Genomic DNA, 20,500 nt, shown 5'->3' on the forward strand with positions numbered 1-20,500 from the left:
AAGGGTAGAACCCATGTCCAGTTGTAGATGGCCAATACAAACCGAACTCAAAAACATCTCTGGAACTTCATTGTCTCACAAAGTTTTACGAGAGCATTTTTTAACCTTACAGGTCCTTTGTGTGTTATGGCTTCTGGTTTTGTGTTTGTATGGGATTTGTGTGTGTGTGAAAGTGTGTCTCTGAGTTTATATGTGTTTCTTGTGGCTTTTCTTTGGCTTTTTTTCTTCTGTTTGTTTTTTTTTTTTCTATGCCAGCTTGTGTGATTTTTATTTTACTTTATTTTTGTTTTATTTCATTATTATTCTTTAGATGCCTGTTTTTTTCTCTAAGTAGAAACAGAAAGGAAATGAATATGAATGGAGGAGTTGAATGGGGGGAGTAGGGAGATAGGAAACCATAGTTCAAATATATTCCATGAGAAAGCCTATTTTCAATTAAAAAAAGAATTATTTATAATGGAAAAGTTAATGTTAGCATGTTCTAACAATTACAACAAACAAAAACAGACAACAAAATACCCCAGCTCATCAGCACAGGACACAGAAAAAGACAGGATGGAAATTTGACGTTATCTGTTATCTTGGACTATGGTTCTAATCTGCACTAAGCATCTTCTGACAGGATATCATTTTCTTGTCCAGCCTAAGTTACCTTATGTTCTATTAAACTCTGTTCTGGAGCACTGCTTCTCTGGAGTTTCTGTAAACCACATCTTTTCCTGCAGAATTTACTGGCGTCTTGTGAATGTCTATGCTTTCTTTTTATGAAAGCAACTATATTGTGGTATAGTTTATGTGACCAACCTTACCTGATTTTGGTGTAAACAGTAAGTTTTTTTTAAAAAAAGATCTATTTGTTTATTACTTATACAGCATTCTTCCTGCACACCAGATCCCACTTTAGATGGTTATAAGCCAACAGGTTGCTGGGAATTGAACTTAGGACCTTTGGAAGAACAGCAAGTGTTTTTAACCTCTGAGCCATCTCTCCAGGCCTGTAAACAAGAAGTTTTCAACCATTGCTGCAATCTGTTTTTGGAAAACCATACCAGGAAGAATCATATAGCTACTTTCCATCAGTAGTCTTTCCAGATTCTAGTCCTAGGTTATCAGTGTTCTACTTTCTTTTTTATTTAATTATTTTTATTTTTATTCATTACAGTTTATTCACTTCGTATCCCCCCTGTACCTCCCTCCCTTCTTCCCTCCCAATCCCACCCTCCCTCTTCCCCACCCGTGGTTCTCACAGAAGGAGGTGGTACTACAGATATTTAGTTGGGCAGAGGCTGAGTAAGCTGCAAAACTTCCCACATGTATAGGATAGCCTGCCTACACATACTCCTCCATATATACAGGAGAACACTCATGGCAGTTTGCTGGATCAAAATTTTAGTCATGATGAGCTTGATCAACTTGTGGAGAGCTTTTATTCCATTCTCCATTTTATTGACACCTCATACGGTCTAGTAATTTAAAATATTGATATTGGAGTTTGAGTTGTTCCCATTTGGAGGAGGAAATAAATAATGCTGCCCATGAACATTCTGGTGTTTGTATCATGACCCCATGAGAAATTCTCTACAAGTGGAAATTTCTGGTCTGAGGATAAGTATCCCTTTCCTATATTCCCAAGTGCTCCTCAGAGTGGATTATGATTTTTACCGCAGCATATTAAGAATGTGTTTCCTTAGGAATCATTTTCTGTCCCAGGTCTCTGGGCTATCCACCCTCTGGGTCCTGGCTCTCCAGGCAGTGTTGAGGTTGGGTCCCTTTCATGGCATGGGTCTCAAGCTGGAGGAGCCATTGGTTGGCCACTCCCACAATTTCTGTGCCACCTTTATCACAGCATATCTTCTAGGCAGGACAAATTGTAGGTCAATGGCTTTGTGGCTAAGGAATTTTCTCCAATTCCTCCACTGGAAGTCTTGCCTGGTTACTGGAGGTAGACAGTTCAGGCTTCATATCCTCCACTGCTAGGAGTTTACCCTTGTGGATTCCTGGGGGTTTCTACTGCACCAGGTTTCCAGCTGGTCCCAGAGATGCCCCCTGGTTTCAGTCACCTTTCCTAGCACTCTCTCCCTCCATGCCTCCCCTACCTTATCCCTCCTGGTCCCATACCCACCTCCCCACCTGCCCCTGCCCACACACTGGTAATGTCTAGTCTATTTCCCTTCACAGGGAGATTTACATCTCACACCTTGAGCCTTCCTTGTTACTTAGTTTCTGGACTGTGGATTGTAGCATGTTTATATTTTCCTTACAGCTAATATCCACTTACATATGAGGACATACCATGTGTGTCTTTCTGGGTCTGGGTTACCTCACTCAGAATATTCTTTTCTAGTTGCATCCATTTGCTTGCAAATTTGATGCTGTCATTGTTTTTAACAGCTGAGCAATACATCGTTGTGTAAATGTGCCACATTTCCTTCATCCACTCTTTGATTGAGGGACATCCACAATGTTTCCAGTTTCCTGCTATTACTGATAAAGCTGTTATGAACATAGTTGAGCAAATGCCCTTGGGGCATGGTGGAGTGTCCTTTGAATATATGTCCAGAAGTGCTATAGGTCTTGAGGTAGATTGATATATATTTATATACAAGGAAAAAGTTAGAGGGAGAATAACAGTTGTCTTTTTAAATGATTTTTAAATGTTTACTGTTATTTTTGTTGGCTTACTTTTTGTAAGTATGGATGTTTTGTCTGCAGGTATATCTGTGTGCCTCATGCATGCCTGTTGCCCACTGAAGCTAAGAGGATGTCAGATCCCTCTTAAGTGGAAGTACAAGATGGTTGTGAGTCACCGTATGGGTACTGGGAACTGAACCTAGGTCCTCTGCAAGGACGACTACTGCTTTCAACTGCTGAACCATATCCCAGCCCTCTGCAACCATCTAATATCAGTGTTTTCTTGGAACTGTCATTTATCTCCAGATGCCATTATAGAGCCATAAACTCCTATGATCGTCATTAAATATACCAGGCAATCTTCCTGTTTTTTTAATTTTTTTCTCTCCCTCTCTTGGAGTTCTCCTTTCTCCATTCTTCTGATTCGGCTGGACTGATTGTTTCTTAGACAAGCTGAAGTATTTGCCACTCCACCATGCTGACGTTAGTCATTGAGTTTCCTGTGTTGGATTCATCTGTTTCCTGCCCTTCCTTCCTTGGTTTCCTTCCTTGCTCTCAGCTTACTGAGCAAAGTTTGGTAGAGTTCCTTCATATTCTATTTGTTGTCAGTTTTGACCTTTGGAGTTCTTTAGTTTTATCTTTTATCTCTTCTAACCTAGAGCAGTATCTGAATCCCCAAGCACTAAACACCTTGATTTTGCTTCCCTCGTCTTATTACTCTGGGAAAATTAAGTCTACTTGTGTTGAATTTTTCCTTTGCTTCCTCAGCCTCCTGACATTTTATTTTTCTGTTAGTTATCAGCTCTGTCTTTCACTACAAAGTTTTCTAAAGTGCCTATGGGCTTCTGACACTCATTCATACTTTAAAATGTGGCACCAAGAGTCACCCTAAAAATTCTCTGTATGTGCACAGAATATAGAGCAAACATATCCCCTTCAGCAAGAACCTACCTTCCTCTCCCTGTTTGTATCTGAAGAATCCTCCATCTGCAGATTAGCTGCTTTCTTCAAATGGAGGCTTCATCCTCTTGCCCAGGGTGTACAAGGCTGACAAAAAGGGTGAGGGCTGGAAATCTCACTCACTATGGAGTCAAGTTTTCCTATATCTTCAGCTCCAGAAAAAGAACAAATCCTGCCTTCAGCTGTGCTTGCTGTGACGATGTTTATAAATCTACATGCGATCTGGCACAGTCTTTATGAAAGCAAGCCACTTGTCTTTTAGATTGCGTAGCACTCAGCAGATACACCTGGCAGTTTGGGATGCTAAGATCTGGTTCTTTAGAAGACTGGCTAGCACTTACCAACACACAGGGTAGTTTGGGGTGGTTACATATGTGTAAAGAGACATACCAAATGTCAGAATCATGATATTTTAATGAAACTTTGATTCACTGATAGCCCTATATTTAACTTAAATAATGTCCATTTACAGCATCTGCATTTCCTTTAACCATTTAGGTAGTATTTATGAATGAATGCTTGAATAGCAAAAGACAAGCTGCTCTTTTAAGCCGTTTGACTGTTTATTAGTTTGTTTACACGAGGAGTTAATCAACTACACAAGCTGCCACTTTTAAGTGGCCAGAGCAAAACAAAACACAATTTTTTTTTTAACCTGGCTTTATTACAATTGTATGTTAGACAGAATACACCCACATTTTGATGAAAACAGTGTTCCTTTGGCTGTTGTACATTGTCCATACTGAAAAGTGTTTGAACGTTAGCAGTGAATAACAGGAGAAAATGGGGTGAAATCGCTTGCAATCTTTTGGCCTCTAACATCCTTGTTAACACTATTGTTATGCCTTGTTATATTAGACAGCTTGAATGTCAGAAAATAAGCTTTACATTAGGTGGTACCTTTTCTTATTTTGGCTTTAATTATGCAGAGAGATTGTGTTTGTTTTTCACCACTCTTTATCTGTAAAATTTTGAATCAAAAAGCCACCAAATGCAATTTTACTGCAAATACTACACAGATAGTATTCTTATGCCATTTCATCATTTGGCAACATGACTATTGCCCCTGAGGAAGGCTGCAATAACTTGCTACACAGCAATAAAAACAACCTAAAACTTAACAATTACAAATACATTCACACTGTGAAAGAACCGGGGAGGCATGAACTAATTTAAAATTGAAAATCTGGTAAGTGTTTGTAAAAAATGATGAGGAGGAACTTGTGGACGAGAACCGTGGTGACTCCTAACAGAGCCCATGTGGCATGCCAATTGGTTATTCTTTCTCTTTGACCTCATTGTCGTATTTGGGTTTATTGTATTGTCACAGTGGGGTTTGGCAGAAAATTGTATTCTTGGCCCATTTTCATCATGTGGCCTGGGTTACTAAAAGGAAAAAAAAGAAATAAAGAAAAAAAAAGAGGAAATTCTGTTATATTTTAAGACAAGGTTAAAGCTCTCGGGGAGTCAGAACACTGCGCTGTGTTTTGCTGGAGCCGACCCAGGACCTTTCGCACTGATATGACGCGGCAGTGACGAACACCGGGCTAAGAATGGGAATCTTTCCCCCTGGGCTTCCTCCCACCCCACCTCATTTCCTCTCTCCTCGGTTTTCTCTCGGGCATTATTATTTTTTTTCACACACTGCTCATCCGGAGTGAACCTAAGGCACGCGGTGGAAGGAGATTAAAAAAAAAAAAAAAAAACTAGACAAGAATGCGCAGAGTGAGAAGGGTTTTGCAGACCAGAAGCAGTTTGGCTTCTAAGTTCTAGAAAAAGCACCATGTCCAGAACACCTTTCTACTGGCTATTTTCAAAACTAATGTACAAATTAGCAATATGTCTCCAAGACAGCTGGTTACAGTGACTGCTTTCTATGACTTGAAAAGATGGTATTTTAGCTATCACGCTGTGCTGCGCACTGTTTCCACAGCAGCACGGTTGAAAGGACGCTCCCTGCTTCTTCGCCATGTGGACACTGCACCAGGCAATTCACATTCTGTCTGCTGCCGGGTTCCTGGCATCTCTTGGTCATAAAGCTATGATCGCTGGGACCTGCCCGTCGTTAAGTCATCTACGTGTAGTGCTTACAGCTAATAGCTAAGTATTTACAGACGGTGAAGCCAATCAAATGGAATTTAAGCTTCAATCGCCAAAGGATATTTGAAAGAACCTCGAAAAAACAAAAGCCATAGAACAACCACATAGTGTTCTGTGTCGTTTTGTGGGGTTCTGCAGAGAGTGTGAGTGGGAAGTTCAGGGGTCTCAGTCATAGCAGCTCACCTTCCCATTTTTTTTTTTCTCCCCGTGACATTTGGCCTTATTTGAATGTAAAGATTTTCAAACATCCGAGTTCCATCTTTATTTCTCTTACTCCCCTTCTGATCATTTAAATGTTTTCAATGACCAAAAAAGTATACCATTCACATTGCTTTCACATTTTGCATGCAGTCACAATCAGATTAGTGGATGCAACACTATGCATTTTTTTTTTCAATGTCACACTTTCCTTTACTCAGATTCATAGGATTGGAGGGTAAGCCCCGGAACAGAAGTTCTGAGTGAACTCCTTTCTAAATGTAAGCGGCTTATGAGCACACTGCAAGGTTTTAAGAGCTGTGTTGAAGTGCTGATTAGAGATCTAAGTGCTTTCCCAGGGTGGCCTCATTCATTTTCATTGCTTTCTTAGGTTGTAAACAGCTCATGAAATATCAGGTGTTAAAAGTTACAACAGTTAAAAATAACCTCTTTTACACGAGTACATGCCCTTCTGCAGACAGAGCTCTGCATTTTGACTTGGCAAAGGTTTCCTTTTGTTTTAATTGTATCTGTCCAAAATAAGGACAATGAGATTAAGCGAATGTCTTTCCTTCAAGATGAGCTGTATTTATTGCTGGAGTGGAAGTTGTCATATCCGTGATCATTAGCTTTGAACTTCAAGCAGGACTGCTTTTCCTCCAAGGACTGTTTCTCCTCGAATGTTTGGCACCAGCAGCACAAGCATGACTGTATGAAACAGAAGGACGGGTCGTGTGTTTACTCAGTCACAAGGCCACCGCTCTCCCCATCCTTAGCACTCTGACTCTCCTCGCCAGTGTGGGCTTCTCGGTTCCTTTCTTTCCGCACCCTCCCATTTCCCCCCTACAAATGACATAACGAAGGCCAGAAACATGGCTCTGTGGGTAAAGGCACTTTGCAATCTTGATGACCCGAGTTTGAAGACTACAACTCACGGTGGAAAGAGAACAGACACCCAAAAGTTGCACACATACACACTATAGCACTTATACATCCTGACATAAGTGACATTCTCACACACACATTGCATTCACACAGTAATGATAAGTAAAATTTTAAAACTGGAAAGGGAAATAGCTTTAGTGGAATATGCTGATTTTAAGTATAAAGAAGAAAAAAAAATGTATGTAATTAGCATTACCCAAGACACAGACACTTTTTTTTAGTGTGTGTTTATATGGATGCATGCACAGAGCAGGATGTCTGTTGTTTCCTTGTTTCCTTCTATTGCTCTCTCCTTTATTCCCTTGAAACAAGGTCTCACTGAACCTGAAGCTCACTGCATATGCCTAGCTGACTACTGAGATTGTCTCTGGGATCTGTCTCCGTCCCGTAATGTTAGGGGAATAGGCACAGGCAGGCAAGCCCGGCTTTTTACATGGGTGCTTGTGTTTGAACTCATAGCTCCAGCCTGGCAGAGCAAGTGCTCTTTCCCAGTGAATCATCTCTTTGGCCCAAAAGCCGCTCTTAATTTTCCATACTTTGTCTTATTTACTTGAAAAAAAAAAATCTTAAGGTGTGACATCTGTGAAAGCCAAACATTTCCCCCTGAGAATACAAGTATTATGACTGCACACACAGTTGAGTTTATGTCTATGCAACTTGTGTATGTGGCCGGAACCTGCTCTTTCTCAGTTGACACTGACATACACTTCTTCCCATGTTGATGAGTTTAATATTGCCCAGCTATGTTTTCATACACATGTTATGCTCACATGCCTTTCAATACTGTTGTGCAATGAATTTAAAAGGGATGCAAAAGTCTTGATGTTTACATTTCTCACTTTTCACTGGTGTTTTTTAACTTTTTAAAAACTTTGTTCATTCTGTTTGTTTTATGATAGATGCCCAGTCCAGGAAATAGCAACTTTTTCATTTGTGTTATGATAAACTACATGTTCAGGGAAATAGCAGGTTTTCTGTTCTGTAAAGATGGAGCTGATTTTGATAAAAGTTCTCTTTCACCCTTAATGTCCGAATTGCAAATGGGCATAGACATTTTCAACTTTTTAAAAAGTGTTTACAAGGAAATGAATTTTGATTTTCAAATAATGAAATACCAGGGACAACAGCCCATTCTCATGGGAGGGCAGGCATATTTTACTTGCATTATTGAAAGAATGAACGAATGGATAGATGGGTGCCATATTGTCAATATCTGAGTAAGGTGTAATTAAATTTACATGGAGCAGTATGATATTGCTATACACAAAAGGTGGAAAAGAAGCAGAAATGATTTTAATTTTTATACTTGTTATTTCTGTGTGTATGTGTGTGTGTGTGTGATGTATGTGCCAGAAGAGGCCATTGGGTGTCCTGATCTTATTCCCTTAAGATAGGATCTCTTACTGAATCTAGAGTTAGGCTAGTGTCTACCAATCCCCAGCAATCCTCTTATTCCTCTCACCCCCAGCACAAGAGTTGCAGGCATGTGAGCAACCATGCCTGTTCTCTTTCTCTCTCTATCTCTCTACTGTTTTGAAACAGGATCATCTATGTGAATCAAACTGGCCTTGAAATCACAGAGATCTGCCTGCCTCTGCTTCCCAAACGCTGGGATTGGAGGTGTGTGCCATTTCACCCAGCACAGCATGCCTGGCTTTTCTCATCATTTCTGAGGACTTGAACTTGGAACCTCCTGCAGAGCAAGTGTTCTCCCCTGCCCCACCCCCCAGCCATCTCCTAACCCTTGACTTTATTTGCATAGCCATGAGAAAAGGAGATTAACTTGTTTATAACACAATTTGTAGATGAACAATCAAAAATCTACCATAATCAGAGGAACAGTTCATTTAACTAAGTTTTGTTCTTATTTGACTGCATGACATCAATTATCGATATATGCAATTTTATTAATCTGAGCAATTCCAATAGTATTAGTGAGTGGCTAAGGCATCAGGGCATGGGGTGACTACTGGCTGGGATTTACTAGCAAGTAGCTACTGTAGTGTTTTGTATGCAAAAGAGATAACTAAAAACATTGTGTATGTTGCAGTGCAGGGAAAATTAGCAATTTTCCACCTCTTTCTCCATAGGAATATTAGTGGTTCTGAAGACATACATTTGATGCCAGATCACAGGAAACTTTTTATTTTAGAATAGTCTCTTACCTTAAAGCAGTTTTTGAATCTTTTGCTCACCAAATACAGAGCGATTGGATTAATGCATGAATTCAAAGATGCCATGTTGATGCCAATGTAGTCCAAAACCAACAAAAAGCTGCAAAAAGAGCAAATATGTTTGTAAAATTATGTTCTTTCAAAGATGTATTTAACGTACAATTGTGTTTTCATGAACCAAACCAAGATCACCCACATCCAGTGATTTGTGTGTATCCACTGATTTGCCTGTAGAGGAGCCTGTCTTTGTTTCACTGCCTGCCTGCCTGTCTCTCATTCTGTCTTTGCCATAGCCACTGCCCTTTCCTACCTTCATCTACCACATCCAGCTTTCCTTTTACAAATAACATTCTCATTTGGAAGTAATGAGACGTCCAGGGAAAAAAAAATAAAAAAGAACTTATGTGTATACTGAAGACTCTGATGCTTCTCATCTTGTCACTCAGTCATCATTTTGACAACTCTCTGCCAATATTCTCAAGGATTTCTTAGCTTGTCTTATTTATCCATCTAAGACAGAAGTGAAGGTAAAATTGAGGGTCTTAATTGGCCTCTAAGGATAAGAAAATAGTATTCTTTCTGCCTGTTGGAAGGGTTGATGACGGGGAACATCTGAATGACAACCGCATAATTCTTTCTAGTCTTTCTCTTTTTAAAGAAAGCTAGCACAGATTAATGAGTTTCACACGTGTGTCGTCACGTGTTGTTTTCTTCACCGCTCTTCCTCAGCTCCCTACCTTATCCTCTGCCTGCTGCTTGATGGTTCCCTTCCCCCAACAGTCACCACGTTTCCTTTGATGTCACCTGTGTCCCACTGTATTTTCCTTTCGTACCTCAAAAGCTCACATCTGTAAGGATCACCCTCGTCGTAAAGAGTGAGCTTCAGAATCCTGCTCAGGTGAAGAGGGAGCCAACAGAGAGCGAAAACGAGAACCAGGCAGAACACTGTTTTGGCCACTTCTCGTCTCTGAAACAGAACCACAGGCCCTTGTGAAGCTAGCCCTTGGTATTCACAGCACACATTCTCCTCAGACAGGATTTTTAACACTATTTACTAACATAAGACTCAGGGCCACGAGCTTACAATTAGACGCTGTGAATTAAAATTACATTGCTAGGGTTTGGGGGGATGGAAAGATGGCTCTGCAGCTTAGAGCGCTTGTTGCTTTGCAAAGGACATATGTTTGCTTCCCGGTACCCCCATTCGGGCTCACAGCCATCTGTCACTCCAGTTCCAGAGGATCTGACGCCCACCTCTCTGTGCACCTGCGCATGCAAGCAAAACATCCATACACATAAAGTAAGTCTGAAATATACATTATACATATATACGTGTGTGTGTTTCAAATGGAGAAGGTTGTGCAAGTCTGCAATACCATCATTTGGGAGACAGAAGGTCATCCTTGACTACATGGTGAATTAAAGGCTAGCCTGAGCTACCTCACATGCTATCTTAAAACAACAACAAACGGTAATGGTTCTCTTTAGATGCTTTTAGATGATACATAGACTACAGGTAAGTGATATAAAATGTTCTTTTCGTTACAAAAAAATAGCAGAATGAAGGAAGAAAGTGAAAATCTGTTCTACTGTTTGATGCTCATTCATCATCATTATTGTCAACATCATCATCATTATGAACTTCATGTCCACAGTGTAATTATGGCCGTGATCTACTAGAGCCTTAAATTCTCTTACCTGCTTTAAGTGATCATTTAAGGCAATCTGCATGCCACTCTTCTTTCTCAGCATTTCACAGGTCATCAGGGTGTAAAAGATTGCAGTAACAGCCAGTGGCAAGCAGAAGTAGAAACTGAACAGCCACCAATCCTTGGCTGTCTTGTAAAACTATGGAGAAAGAATTTTTATGATTGATATCTTTTGCTTAAAAAACCTTATGTATAGAGTGCCAACTAAAAACGAGATATATCCATCAAAGGACAATGATTTTGTAACATATCATCTTCCATGTATGTACTGTGTAAAATTTCTTGGGCCACATCTACTGAACATAGAATTAAAGCCTGCATCAAATTAAAGGAACATTATAGAACATATTTCAATTCTTTGGGACAGTATAGTAAGACTTAAGCAGCTGAGCAAAATTTTTATGTGAAGATAAAACATTGAATAACCAAATATTTAAAATTTGGAGTATTATTGAGGATAAGTGTTTAGGCAATGTTTTTCCCTTTCTACTAAGTGTGTTTAGTGTGAAAAAATGGGTATGAAGAGCTCTGTACCAGCCATTTAGGTCAGCTGTGTAAGTATACATGTAAGGTCAATTAAGAAAGTGCTTATAACTTATACTTTTCCTGATTTTACCTTTGGGGGAAAAAAACCTTATCGATCCAGATAGATCTATGTTGGAAAGGATTTTATGTCCCCAATGTGGTATTCCTTTTTAGTAAACAAACTCATTCTTGACATTTCATTAATGTCCTCCTTTGTTCTTTGACTTATTATTGAATCCATAGTTCATAAAATTTATATAATCTTTGTACATGTAAAATGTAAATAGTTTTTAATGATAGTTAGAACAACCCCCTTTGTATTAACCAATTCTGTTGAAAAAAAAAAAAAAGCCAAATACGCAGATCTGTCTTTTAGGGACTAACATTTCTGATCAGAGTTCTTTAATTAATAGCCCAAATTTGATAGTAATTTCAAAGGGCTTCTCTTTTAACATCAAAGATGAGGGGCAGGTTACCGTACAATCCACTACTACCAGGCAACTTTTATCTAAATGTGTGTCAATCCATCTGTTTTTCTGACAATGTTGGGTTGTCTTGTGTATATTACACAATAATGATCAAGACTTGTGGGGCATTAGATACAAAAGCCATAAAGTCACAGCAGTTCTTGTAGGACCTGATTTATCTGGATCCCTAAGGTGTTCGTAGAGAAGCAATTATCCTGCTTCTTGCAGGTTGGGTCATTAGTGATGGTTAACCTCACAGTCTTGGGATCTAAACTCTTAATTCATGCCAAAGGTAGTAATAAATCAATAGCTTACCAAAGTGGAACTAGGGAAAAGAGTTAAATATTCATAAAGAAAGTGCAGAAAGAAAAAGCAAAGTAAACTTACCTCCATGAAGGCAGTTTTCTGAGAGGGATGAAGCAGGCAGATCCTTAGAGACTTTCCTTTGTAGTCTGTCGTAATCATATCAAAACCTATAGCTTCAGGGACTGCCAGAACCACAGAGACCACCCAAATTAAAACAATTTCTACTGCTGTCCATTTTGGAACCCCAATTCCTTTAATTCGACTCCAGGAAGCAACAGCTCGATATCTAAAAATGGAAAGAGAATTATTTTTTCAAGCAGGTAGAGCTTGGTTCAATTGAACTGCATGGTTTATCTCCTAAATAACATGGCAGTTCTATGGAGCTTAGAATCTCCTCAGCCTAAGAATAGACTCTTACCTGTCAATACTTAGAGCGCATAGACTCAGCACGGTGATCCCCACAGAAGCCTTCTGTATGAAGGGCACCAGCTTACACATCTCGGCTCCAAATGGCCAGTCCTGTGCCAGCAGCTGCAGCGAGGAGATGTGAAGTTATTACAGAGCTTTGCGCAAGGCCACCTATGAACTGATCACCGAGCACAGGTGATTGACAGAGCGAAGGAAGAACTACCCTTGACAAGCACCTGAGTCCAACAGATGAAAGGTTAGGGATAACACAAGTGCAGCCAGTTTATGAGACTCACTGTGTGTAGACAGTGGCTTAGTCAGGGTCTCATTGGAAAGGCCAAGGCCCCATTTGCTTAATGCCTCTTTAGAATAGTGGTTCTCAACTGGTGGGTCACAGTCCATTTGAGGGACTGAAGGACCTTTTCATGGGGACCTCCTAAAACCATCAGAAAGCACAGATATTTACATTATGATTTGTAACAGTAGCAAAGTAATAGTTATGAGGTAGCAATTAAAATAATTTTATGGTTGGGGGTCACCACAATGATAAGGAACTGTATTAAAGAGTCACAGCATTAGGGAGGTTGAGAATCACTTCTATTGAAAACAGAGCTTGCATATTTCATAGAGCCTTAATGCTCAGGTCATGACCATATTAAAACATACATTTATTAAACAGAGAGATAAGTAGTTTTGAGTGGAGAAGAGTTGACCACCCACTGGGACAGGACTCTGTGGAGGGCATCATGTGTATTCAAGGTCTTGTGTTTATCAGTAATCAATTTGCTTAACTAACTCAGCTCCCCGTGGACACGCCAGGCATAGGCCGGCTACAGGGCATTTGGTTGATGCCATTCTTTACCCTCACAGTCTTCTCACTACAGATGGGCACGTCCCCCTTCTCTCACCTCCCTCACGTCCCGTGTGGACCTGCTTCCCATAGGACCTACCAAGCTCACACTGCTCTTCCAGTCATCGGCCAGGCCTACCTGTTCCCTCCCACCCCCTCCTGTTCCTTTTTATTATAGTTCTTACTAACTCTTACTGCATATAGAAGTTACTTTATTGCTTGTTTAGCTGTCGCTGTCTGACTCTCTGGAGTGTAAGACAGAGTGTGAGTTCCTCAGCTGCTTCGAATGGTGTCTGACATACAGCAGATTCTTGGCAAACACTAATGCTGCTGAGATACATAGGTACTGAGCAATAGGAAATGCTTCTTTCTCTTTCTAGGTAAGTATTTCTCTTTATCTGGTGTCAACACCTACTGTTAAAAGTAGCTATTTTCCTTCTTAGACACTGGGTGTCCCACACTGGTAAATGAATCACTTTAGGTAGACATCCAGATCTAATATTCATGAGATTTCGAAAATAAAGAAAAATATTTATAATCTATGGGTTTTGAAAACACTTAAAAAATACCCTTAGAAAAGTGAGAGATATTCTGAAACATAGTTGGGTATTTCTGCCCCTCTCCTGGTAATGGAGACTCTAGGAGTTTCTCAAGCTTCTTGTTCTGTCTCTACCATGGCATTACAGCCTACAACGTGTGTCTCTTTATGACTGAGACTAGAAGAACGAACATGAGACTGACTCAATTTCTAAATTGGTTATGAAAACTTACACAGATACATGGAACAAAAGTTGGAAGACTTTCCTCATATGCGCTTAATGTTTGGGAACTTACAGGCTGGGCACATTGACAAAGCAGAAAAGGGGAGCCAGTCAGGAAGGTAAGGAATGCTGAGATCTGGGACAACTTTTGCTAATAAGCACCAAATGCTATTTATTAAGGAATGCCAAATATAAAAATTTCCTAAGTTTTCCAAAGAAGTAAAAAATTGGAATTTTTATATGAAATCATATAACATACAAAAGGTACCAATTAATTCATAATTTTAAAGACTTTATTATATAATATTGTATTAACTAAGTATGTTCTATGACATGTATGATAGCTTCTGGATTAGTCAATTCAATCATGATTGGTTAATTTATTCAACCAGTGTTTATTGAATATTCACTACAAAGATTATTCTGAGTACAAAGCAAACTACTGGCTCTTGTAGAGCTTACATCTAATGAGGGAGATAAAAAAAATGCATGAGTACTTAAGATGACATCCAACAGAAAAAACCATATCATGTGAGAGTGTGTGGGATGTGAGCCTTTCTCCATAAGCCTGTTAGTAAGATCGTTCTGAAGAGATAACACCTAAGTCTATAATTGGCTAAAGTAATGAGCACACCATCCGTAGAGCATGCTACGAAGACAAAGGAGCAAGCACAAAGGTGGTCACAGCAAGCCCAGTGAACTGGAAAGATAGCAGGAAGCCCTCCAAGTTGGAAGTGGGTGACCAGCCAACTGAACACAAGCTGAGGATGTAAGAGTTCAAACACTTGCTCAAAGGCATTCACTTGCAAGGCTCTGAACAGGAAAACAATATAAGGTAACTTTCTGCTCAGAATGTGCTCAAGGAAAAAACAAAACAAAACAAAAAAACCCCAACATTGTATGAAGTGCTGGTGCCATGATAACCAGGCCCTCATAGTGAATAAAATATATATATATATATATATATATATATATATATAAGCTAAGCATCATATGGGTAACTTATATGCTTGGTTTTCAGCTGTATGTTGGCAAATGGTATACCAGATGTCCACTGGTACTGAGAATTCAGGAAACCTTGACTCTGCCAAAAGTCATGAGGGTACCAGTTTTATCCCTGTGAGCTTTCCTCTTATATAATCTACAGTCATGGCTGGAGGGGGGATTTGAGGTGCTGTAGCCACTTTTCCCAATTGTTGCTTTTCCTGGTTGAACTTTCTCTGAGTTTCTATTTCTTTTCATTTTTAGCTTATACTGACTCTTATTTGGGTTTCGTATAAAAATAAAGTGAGGCAGCCAGGAGTTCTGTGATCATGGTGGATTGTTTGGAACATTCATACCAAGTCAGACAGCAGAGGAAAGCTTCAGGAGCGCTGTTTGTCCGAGAGATTTCTCTTCTCTGGAGAAAAATGTACCTTTGGCACAAAACCCCTGTAAGCTTCAATGTGCTTTCTATTTGAACCATTTGTGTTAGAGCCACAGAATTCCCTTTCTTTCCATTTGTATTTGGTTCCTTAGGTTTCATACACAGGAACCTTCAAGGCAGTTTGAAAGAGAGACTCTTGCTTTGAGGAACTATGAGGAACTGCTGGGTTTATTCTTTTGTCCCTCCTCTGCAACAATTAGTTGTTTTGTGTGGTGTGTTTTGTCTATCTCCCTGTCTCAAGCAACTCCAGTTTACTCCTGAATTGCAGCTTTCAGCTACTGGTTGGACTATTTTAATTTAGGACCTATGGAAAGGGGGGAAAAGATTTTTCTTTGTAATGTTGTTTGTTCTTGGAAGTATACTGGAAGAAAATGACCCTCAGTTATCATTATGCCTTCTAGCAATTAGAATTATTTTATGAGACCAAAGGCAAATGGGGAGGAGCGCGTTATGTAGATGCCTTCATGTTACTTTATCATGATGAGCCTGCTCACTGCAAATGCAGTCTTGGTCCAGCAGGCAACAGCACCAAGATGACGAAATAACTTACGTTCCAAATTCACCATGGTCCTGTCACCACAAATCTCTCAAACAGTGCTGGCAATTGCTCTGTCCTAACCATCACCTCGTTTGGGCTGTTATTCAATCTTTCATGAACATTATCTTAGTTAAATAACCCCAGTGGTTCTTGAGAAGGAAAGAGGGAATGCACACCCCATATATCAGTTCCAACAACATTCCTGCTAGGCCACAGGCAGCCAGCATTCCCTAGGGCAGAAGCCAAGTGAGGTGTAATTAGTGGTAGATTGCTGTGCCTTGAAAAATTATGCAATTCCCATTGATAGGACTCCAAAAGAGGAAGAATTAAAGCATCTTCAAATGTAGATTAAGTAAAATTATTGGGAAGATCCCTCAGAAGATTTGAGGTGAAGTCATTGGGTATGCCAGGGATACAGGGATTCCAATCTGTGGTTCCAGAAAAATAAAAGATAGATATGACTTTCATCAGCCTCGTGCTTCTGAGACAAAAAGAGAATGACAGAAAGTGAATAACGTTAAGAACGTGTATCTCACAAACAGTGGAAGCTGCTTTCAAAACTTACAACAGCAGAGACATGGCAGAGGATTTGAAGAACAACAGAAAATGCAGGAGCACTCTCTCAGAATGTTGTAGAGAAAATGGAAAGGCTGTGACATGAACCAAGAGAATGAACAACAACAACAACAAAAATATGAGCTTTTCATCAAAAACTACCAATGCCCTCATAGCAAGGAAGAAGACATGGGAAGGATTAAAAACTGTTTCAAACTGAAGAAGGCACAAGAGCAGAAAAACAAGATAAGAACCATATCAACCCAAAGGCAGAACTAGAAGAACTTTCCTTTTCTTCTCTGCTTCCTCCCTCTTTCCATTCCTTTTTTTTTTTTATTTACAGTCTTGCTATATATTAATTGTACAAAGTAATGGAGTTCACACTGGTATTTTCATGTATGTATAAATGTACATTGACCATGTCTCTGCTCATGAATCTCTTCCACCCATCACCACCCTAAGTCACTCAAGTCCCTCTGAATTCTTTCAACTCCTGCTTCTCTTCCCCATCTCTCGTGCCTGCTATACTATCTTGTAATTCTAGTTTGCTTAGTGTTTTCTATGTGAGTGATAATGGGAGTGGAAGAGAGTGAACAGGATGGGAGCCTGGTACAGAGGGCCCTCTGAAAGGCCCCACCCAACAGGGGATTGAAACAGATACTGAGACTCACAGCCAAACTTTGGGCAGAGTTCAGGGAGTCTTATGGAAAAGGGAAAGGATGTGTAGGAGACAGGAGCCCCACAAGGAAACCAACAAAGCTAAAGGATCTGAGCCCAGGGGGTCATGCAGAGATTGAGCTTCTGTCACGAACTGCTCTCTTTGATCACTTGCTCCTGTCGATGTGGCCTTAATGAGACACAGAGGAAGAGGACCCAGGCAGTCCTGATGAGAATGATAAGCTATGGGCAGATGGCAGAGGAGAATTCCCCCTTTCAATGGACTAGGGGAAGGGAATGGGAGGGGAGGAAAAAGGGAGGGTGGGACTAGGAGAAGTTGTGGAGGGGGCTTCAATCAGAATATAAAATGAATAAATTGTAAAAAAAAATTAAAATTTAAATTTAAAAAATGGGACTGCTTTGTGATTAAATAACTCAGAAAGTATCCAAAGTCATAATGTCACCTGAAAATTGCATACTTCAAGGAGAACATAATCTACCAGAAAGACAGTGAAAATGAGCATACTTTGAAAAGAGCCACTTCAAGAATCTGCGAAGAAGCCAGCTTGGCATGGAATCAGGTGCTTGATACTACTTAGCTTCAGGTAAGAGTAACACATAACAATAGGATCCAGTTCCAACCCTATTAATGAACACATGAGAGATCATTCTATCCTCCAGAGAGAGACCTGACTAGGAAGGGAAATCTCAGTTGTTGGCTGTCTAAATTGTTACTATGGTTATGATGATTATGATGATGACTAATGTGTATGTGTGTGTTCACCTGTGTGTATGAGCACATGTACATGTTTGGTTGTCTCCATATTGGAGGGTATCACATTTCTTTGAGCAGGAGATGAGGGTGGCTCTGAGCCATTTCAGGTGCTGGGAACTGAACTCAGGTCTTCTATTAAGAGAGTGAATGTTCTTAACCACAGAGCAATCACTTTAAGGCCTGTTTAAAACTCTTAAAAGAGGTTCAACTTTCGATTCATGACTTTGCTTCCAACCAGTGTTCCCATAGACACATCTTCTTGTCAGGTTAAGGCTAAAAACTAAAGCCCTCAGGTCCTGAAAAGAAAAATAAGCTCGGGGCTTTAAAACAGGGCAGAAGCTAGGATATTCTGCTCATTGTCCAACTGGATTTGAAACATGCAGTGATTGAACCTTGACCATATCATGCCTGAGTCAGATTTACTCCATCACAATCTGACTGAGCAACCAAAATCAAGTGGACAAGCAATATGATTACATTCCCTTCAAAGGCGTTTCTTCAACAGACAATGAGCTAAAACTACATATGATTTCAGCTCCTTTATTTCTAACACAGATGTTTGTCCCCAGCTTTATTCTTTGTTTGATTGTTTTATATTCTCCTTGAAGCTAATCTGTATGATTCTGTTTACATCATTTCTTTCCCAACCTTGAACTCATTTGCATTGGCAACTCTGATCAAGATCTTCCTAAAACCTGGCCTAAGCTGGATATTTTACTGATTGTTGGATCTGTCACCCAAAATCCCTGTTGGCTCGTAGCCATATTAGCTTCTTGATTTTAACCTGTAGATAATTTTCAGGGTTCCAAACTTTACTGGGTGACATGATGAATAAAAAGGCTATCCAAAGTAATATACCAAGTAAAGATAACTATACAAGAGGCCATGCGTGACCAGCACATACTTTTTAAAGATTCATTTATTTTATATGTGTATTTGTGTGTGTGTGTGCCTGATACGTACACAATGTGCCTGAAGAGGCCAGAAGAATGCATTAAATACTTTTGAAATAGAGTTATAAGTGATCATGAGCTGCTTGATGTAAGGACTGGACTAGAGCCCCAGTCCTGTGAAAGAGCAGTCCTGTGCTTTTAACAGCCAGTCCAACTGTAGTTCCAGTCCTTGGATTTTTTGTTTTGTTTTAACTCCTCCACAGATAATGCTATAGACCTTGAGGATAGACATACCCTGATCTTGCTCTATGATCAAAAGCCTGATTCAATTTCCCTTTCTCAGGAAGAGTTTGGCTAAATTTTGGGTAAGGCAAAAGTCAATATTGCATGGCCTTGTTTTCCAAGATTATTATGGTAAGAAAAGTAACTGTACCCTTCCTCTTTGTTTGAGCTATAGAGGACTCAGTGTTTGACCTATTGAGGGCCACATCCCCCCCCCTTTTTTTTTTAAGTCTTTACAGGTCAGTTCATCTGAAGATGCACATGACCATGGTTGCAAAATAGAGAGGAATTGAGCTGGAGCCCTCCTCCCTGAGGACCAGCTCTCTAGGTGCTGGAAGGTGTTATGCAAGTTGCTGAGGGAGACACAACAACATGAGTCTTATCTAACAGAGACCTGTATGAACTATAAAACCAACCTGCCAAGCATATTGCCCTCACATGTGCGAAAGGGCACGACTGTAAGGTGACCAACGACTTTCTGATTGGATTTGAGGTCCACTCTACAGAAGGGGTCCCGTGTCTAGTGCTGTAAGCCTGATCAAAGCCCTATGACATGATGTTTAACTAAGCAGACAGATCATCAAAGCACTTTTTATTATGTGTGTTTAAACCTTTGGACATGTATGAAACTGACAAAGAGTACTTAGTTTACTCATTTAATAACAGATACTCATCCACACCAACTGCATATCTCTAGAGTCTATGCTTATAACCAGGATAATATCTTCCAAACAGTATTTTTGAAAGCTGGCCTTTCAGAAAGAGCATGCTTAGAGTTAAATAAAACAGTTTTGAATCACAATCACATAGCTGTGTGTGAAATGTCTATGTGCAACAAGAGACTGTATCCCAGTCATCCAACTTGATGGTTAACCTGAAATACCTATTTGACTGGCAGGTGTTGCAGGGCCCCTAGAAACCCAGTGCCTGGAATTATGAGGTGAGTAGCTACAGCTGAGGTGTATTCCAGCCCCCATATTAAAATCTGGACCTCTGGACCTAGTAAAGTAGAATGCTTTTTACAATGCGGGCAGGAATCAACAAATTTATTAAGAGTCTGAGGCAAAAAACAAAAACAAAAAACAAAACAAACAAACAAAAAAAATGTGCAAGAAGGAAGGCTTCTTTTCTTTCCAGCCTGCTTGCTTGAGCTCAGCCTTCTCTCATTTTCTCTGGTGCTTGAAGTAGGAATTAAAGCAGTGACTCCCTAGTTGACAGGCTGTTGGGTCCAGATGGAATATACCACTACAGTCCAGCTTGTAGATAGCAGGTCGTGGAACTTCTCAGCTTCACATCTATCTATCTATCTATCTATCTATCTATCTATCTATCTATCTATC

At 40.0% G+C, this 20,500-nt stretch overlaps 1 protein-coding gene across 1 annotated transcript in view; it reads right to left on the reverse strand.

The window, feature by feature from the left end:
• Positions 1–4,066: 4,066 nt before the first annotated feature.
• Ednrb (endothelin receptor type B) overlaps positions 4,067–20,500 on the reverse strand; it is a 28,132-nt gene continuing 11,698 nt past the window's right edge. Inside the window, exons 3-8 of the mRNA XM_055609885.1 lie at positions 12,434–12,546; positions 12,097–12,301; positions 10,707–10,856; positions 9,842–9,975; positions 9,000–9,108; positions 4,067–6,597 (exon numbers count right to left, since the gene is read on the reverse strand). Of these exons, the coding sequence (XP_055465860.1) occupies positions 6,463–6,597; positions 9,000–9,108; positions 9,842–9,975; positions 10,707–10,856; positions 12,097–12,301; positions 12,434–12,546 (846 nt within the window). The 3' untranslated portion in view covers positions 4,067–6,462. The remainder of the gene's footprint in view (positions 6,598–8,999; positions 9,109–9,841; positions 9,976–10,706; positions 10,857–12,096; positions 12,302–12,433; positions 12,547–20,500) is intronic.

The sequence above is a fragment of the Psammomys obesus genome, unplaced genomic scaffold, assembly GCF_907164565.1.
Source record: "Psammomys obesus unplaced genomic scaffold, mPsaObe1.curated_primary_1811, whole genome shotgun sequence".
NCBI lineage: Eukaryota > Metazoa > Chordata > Mammalia > Rodentia > Muridae > Psammomys > Psammomys obesus.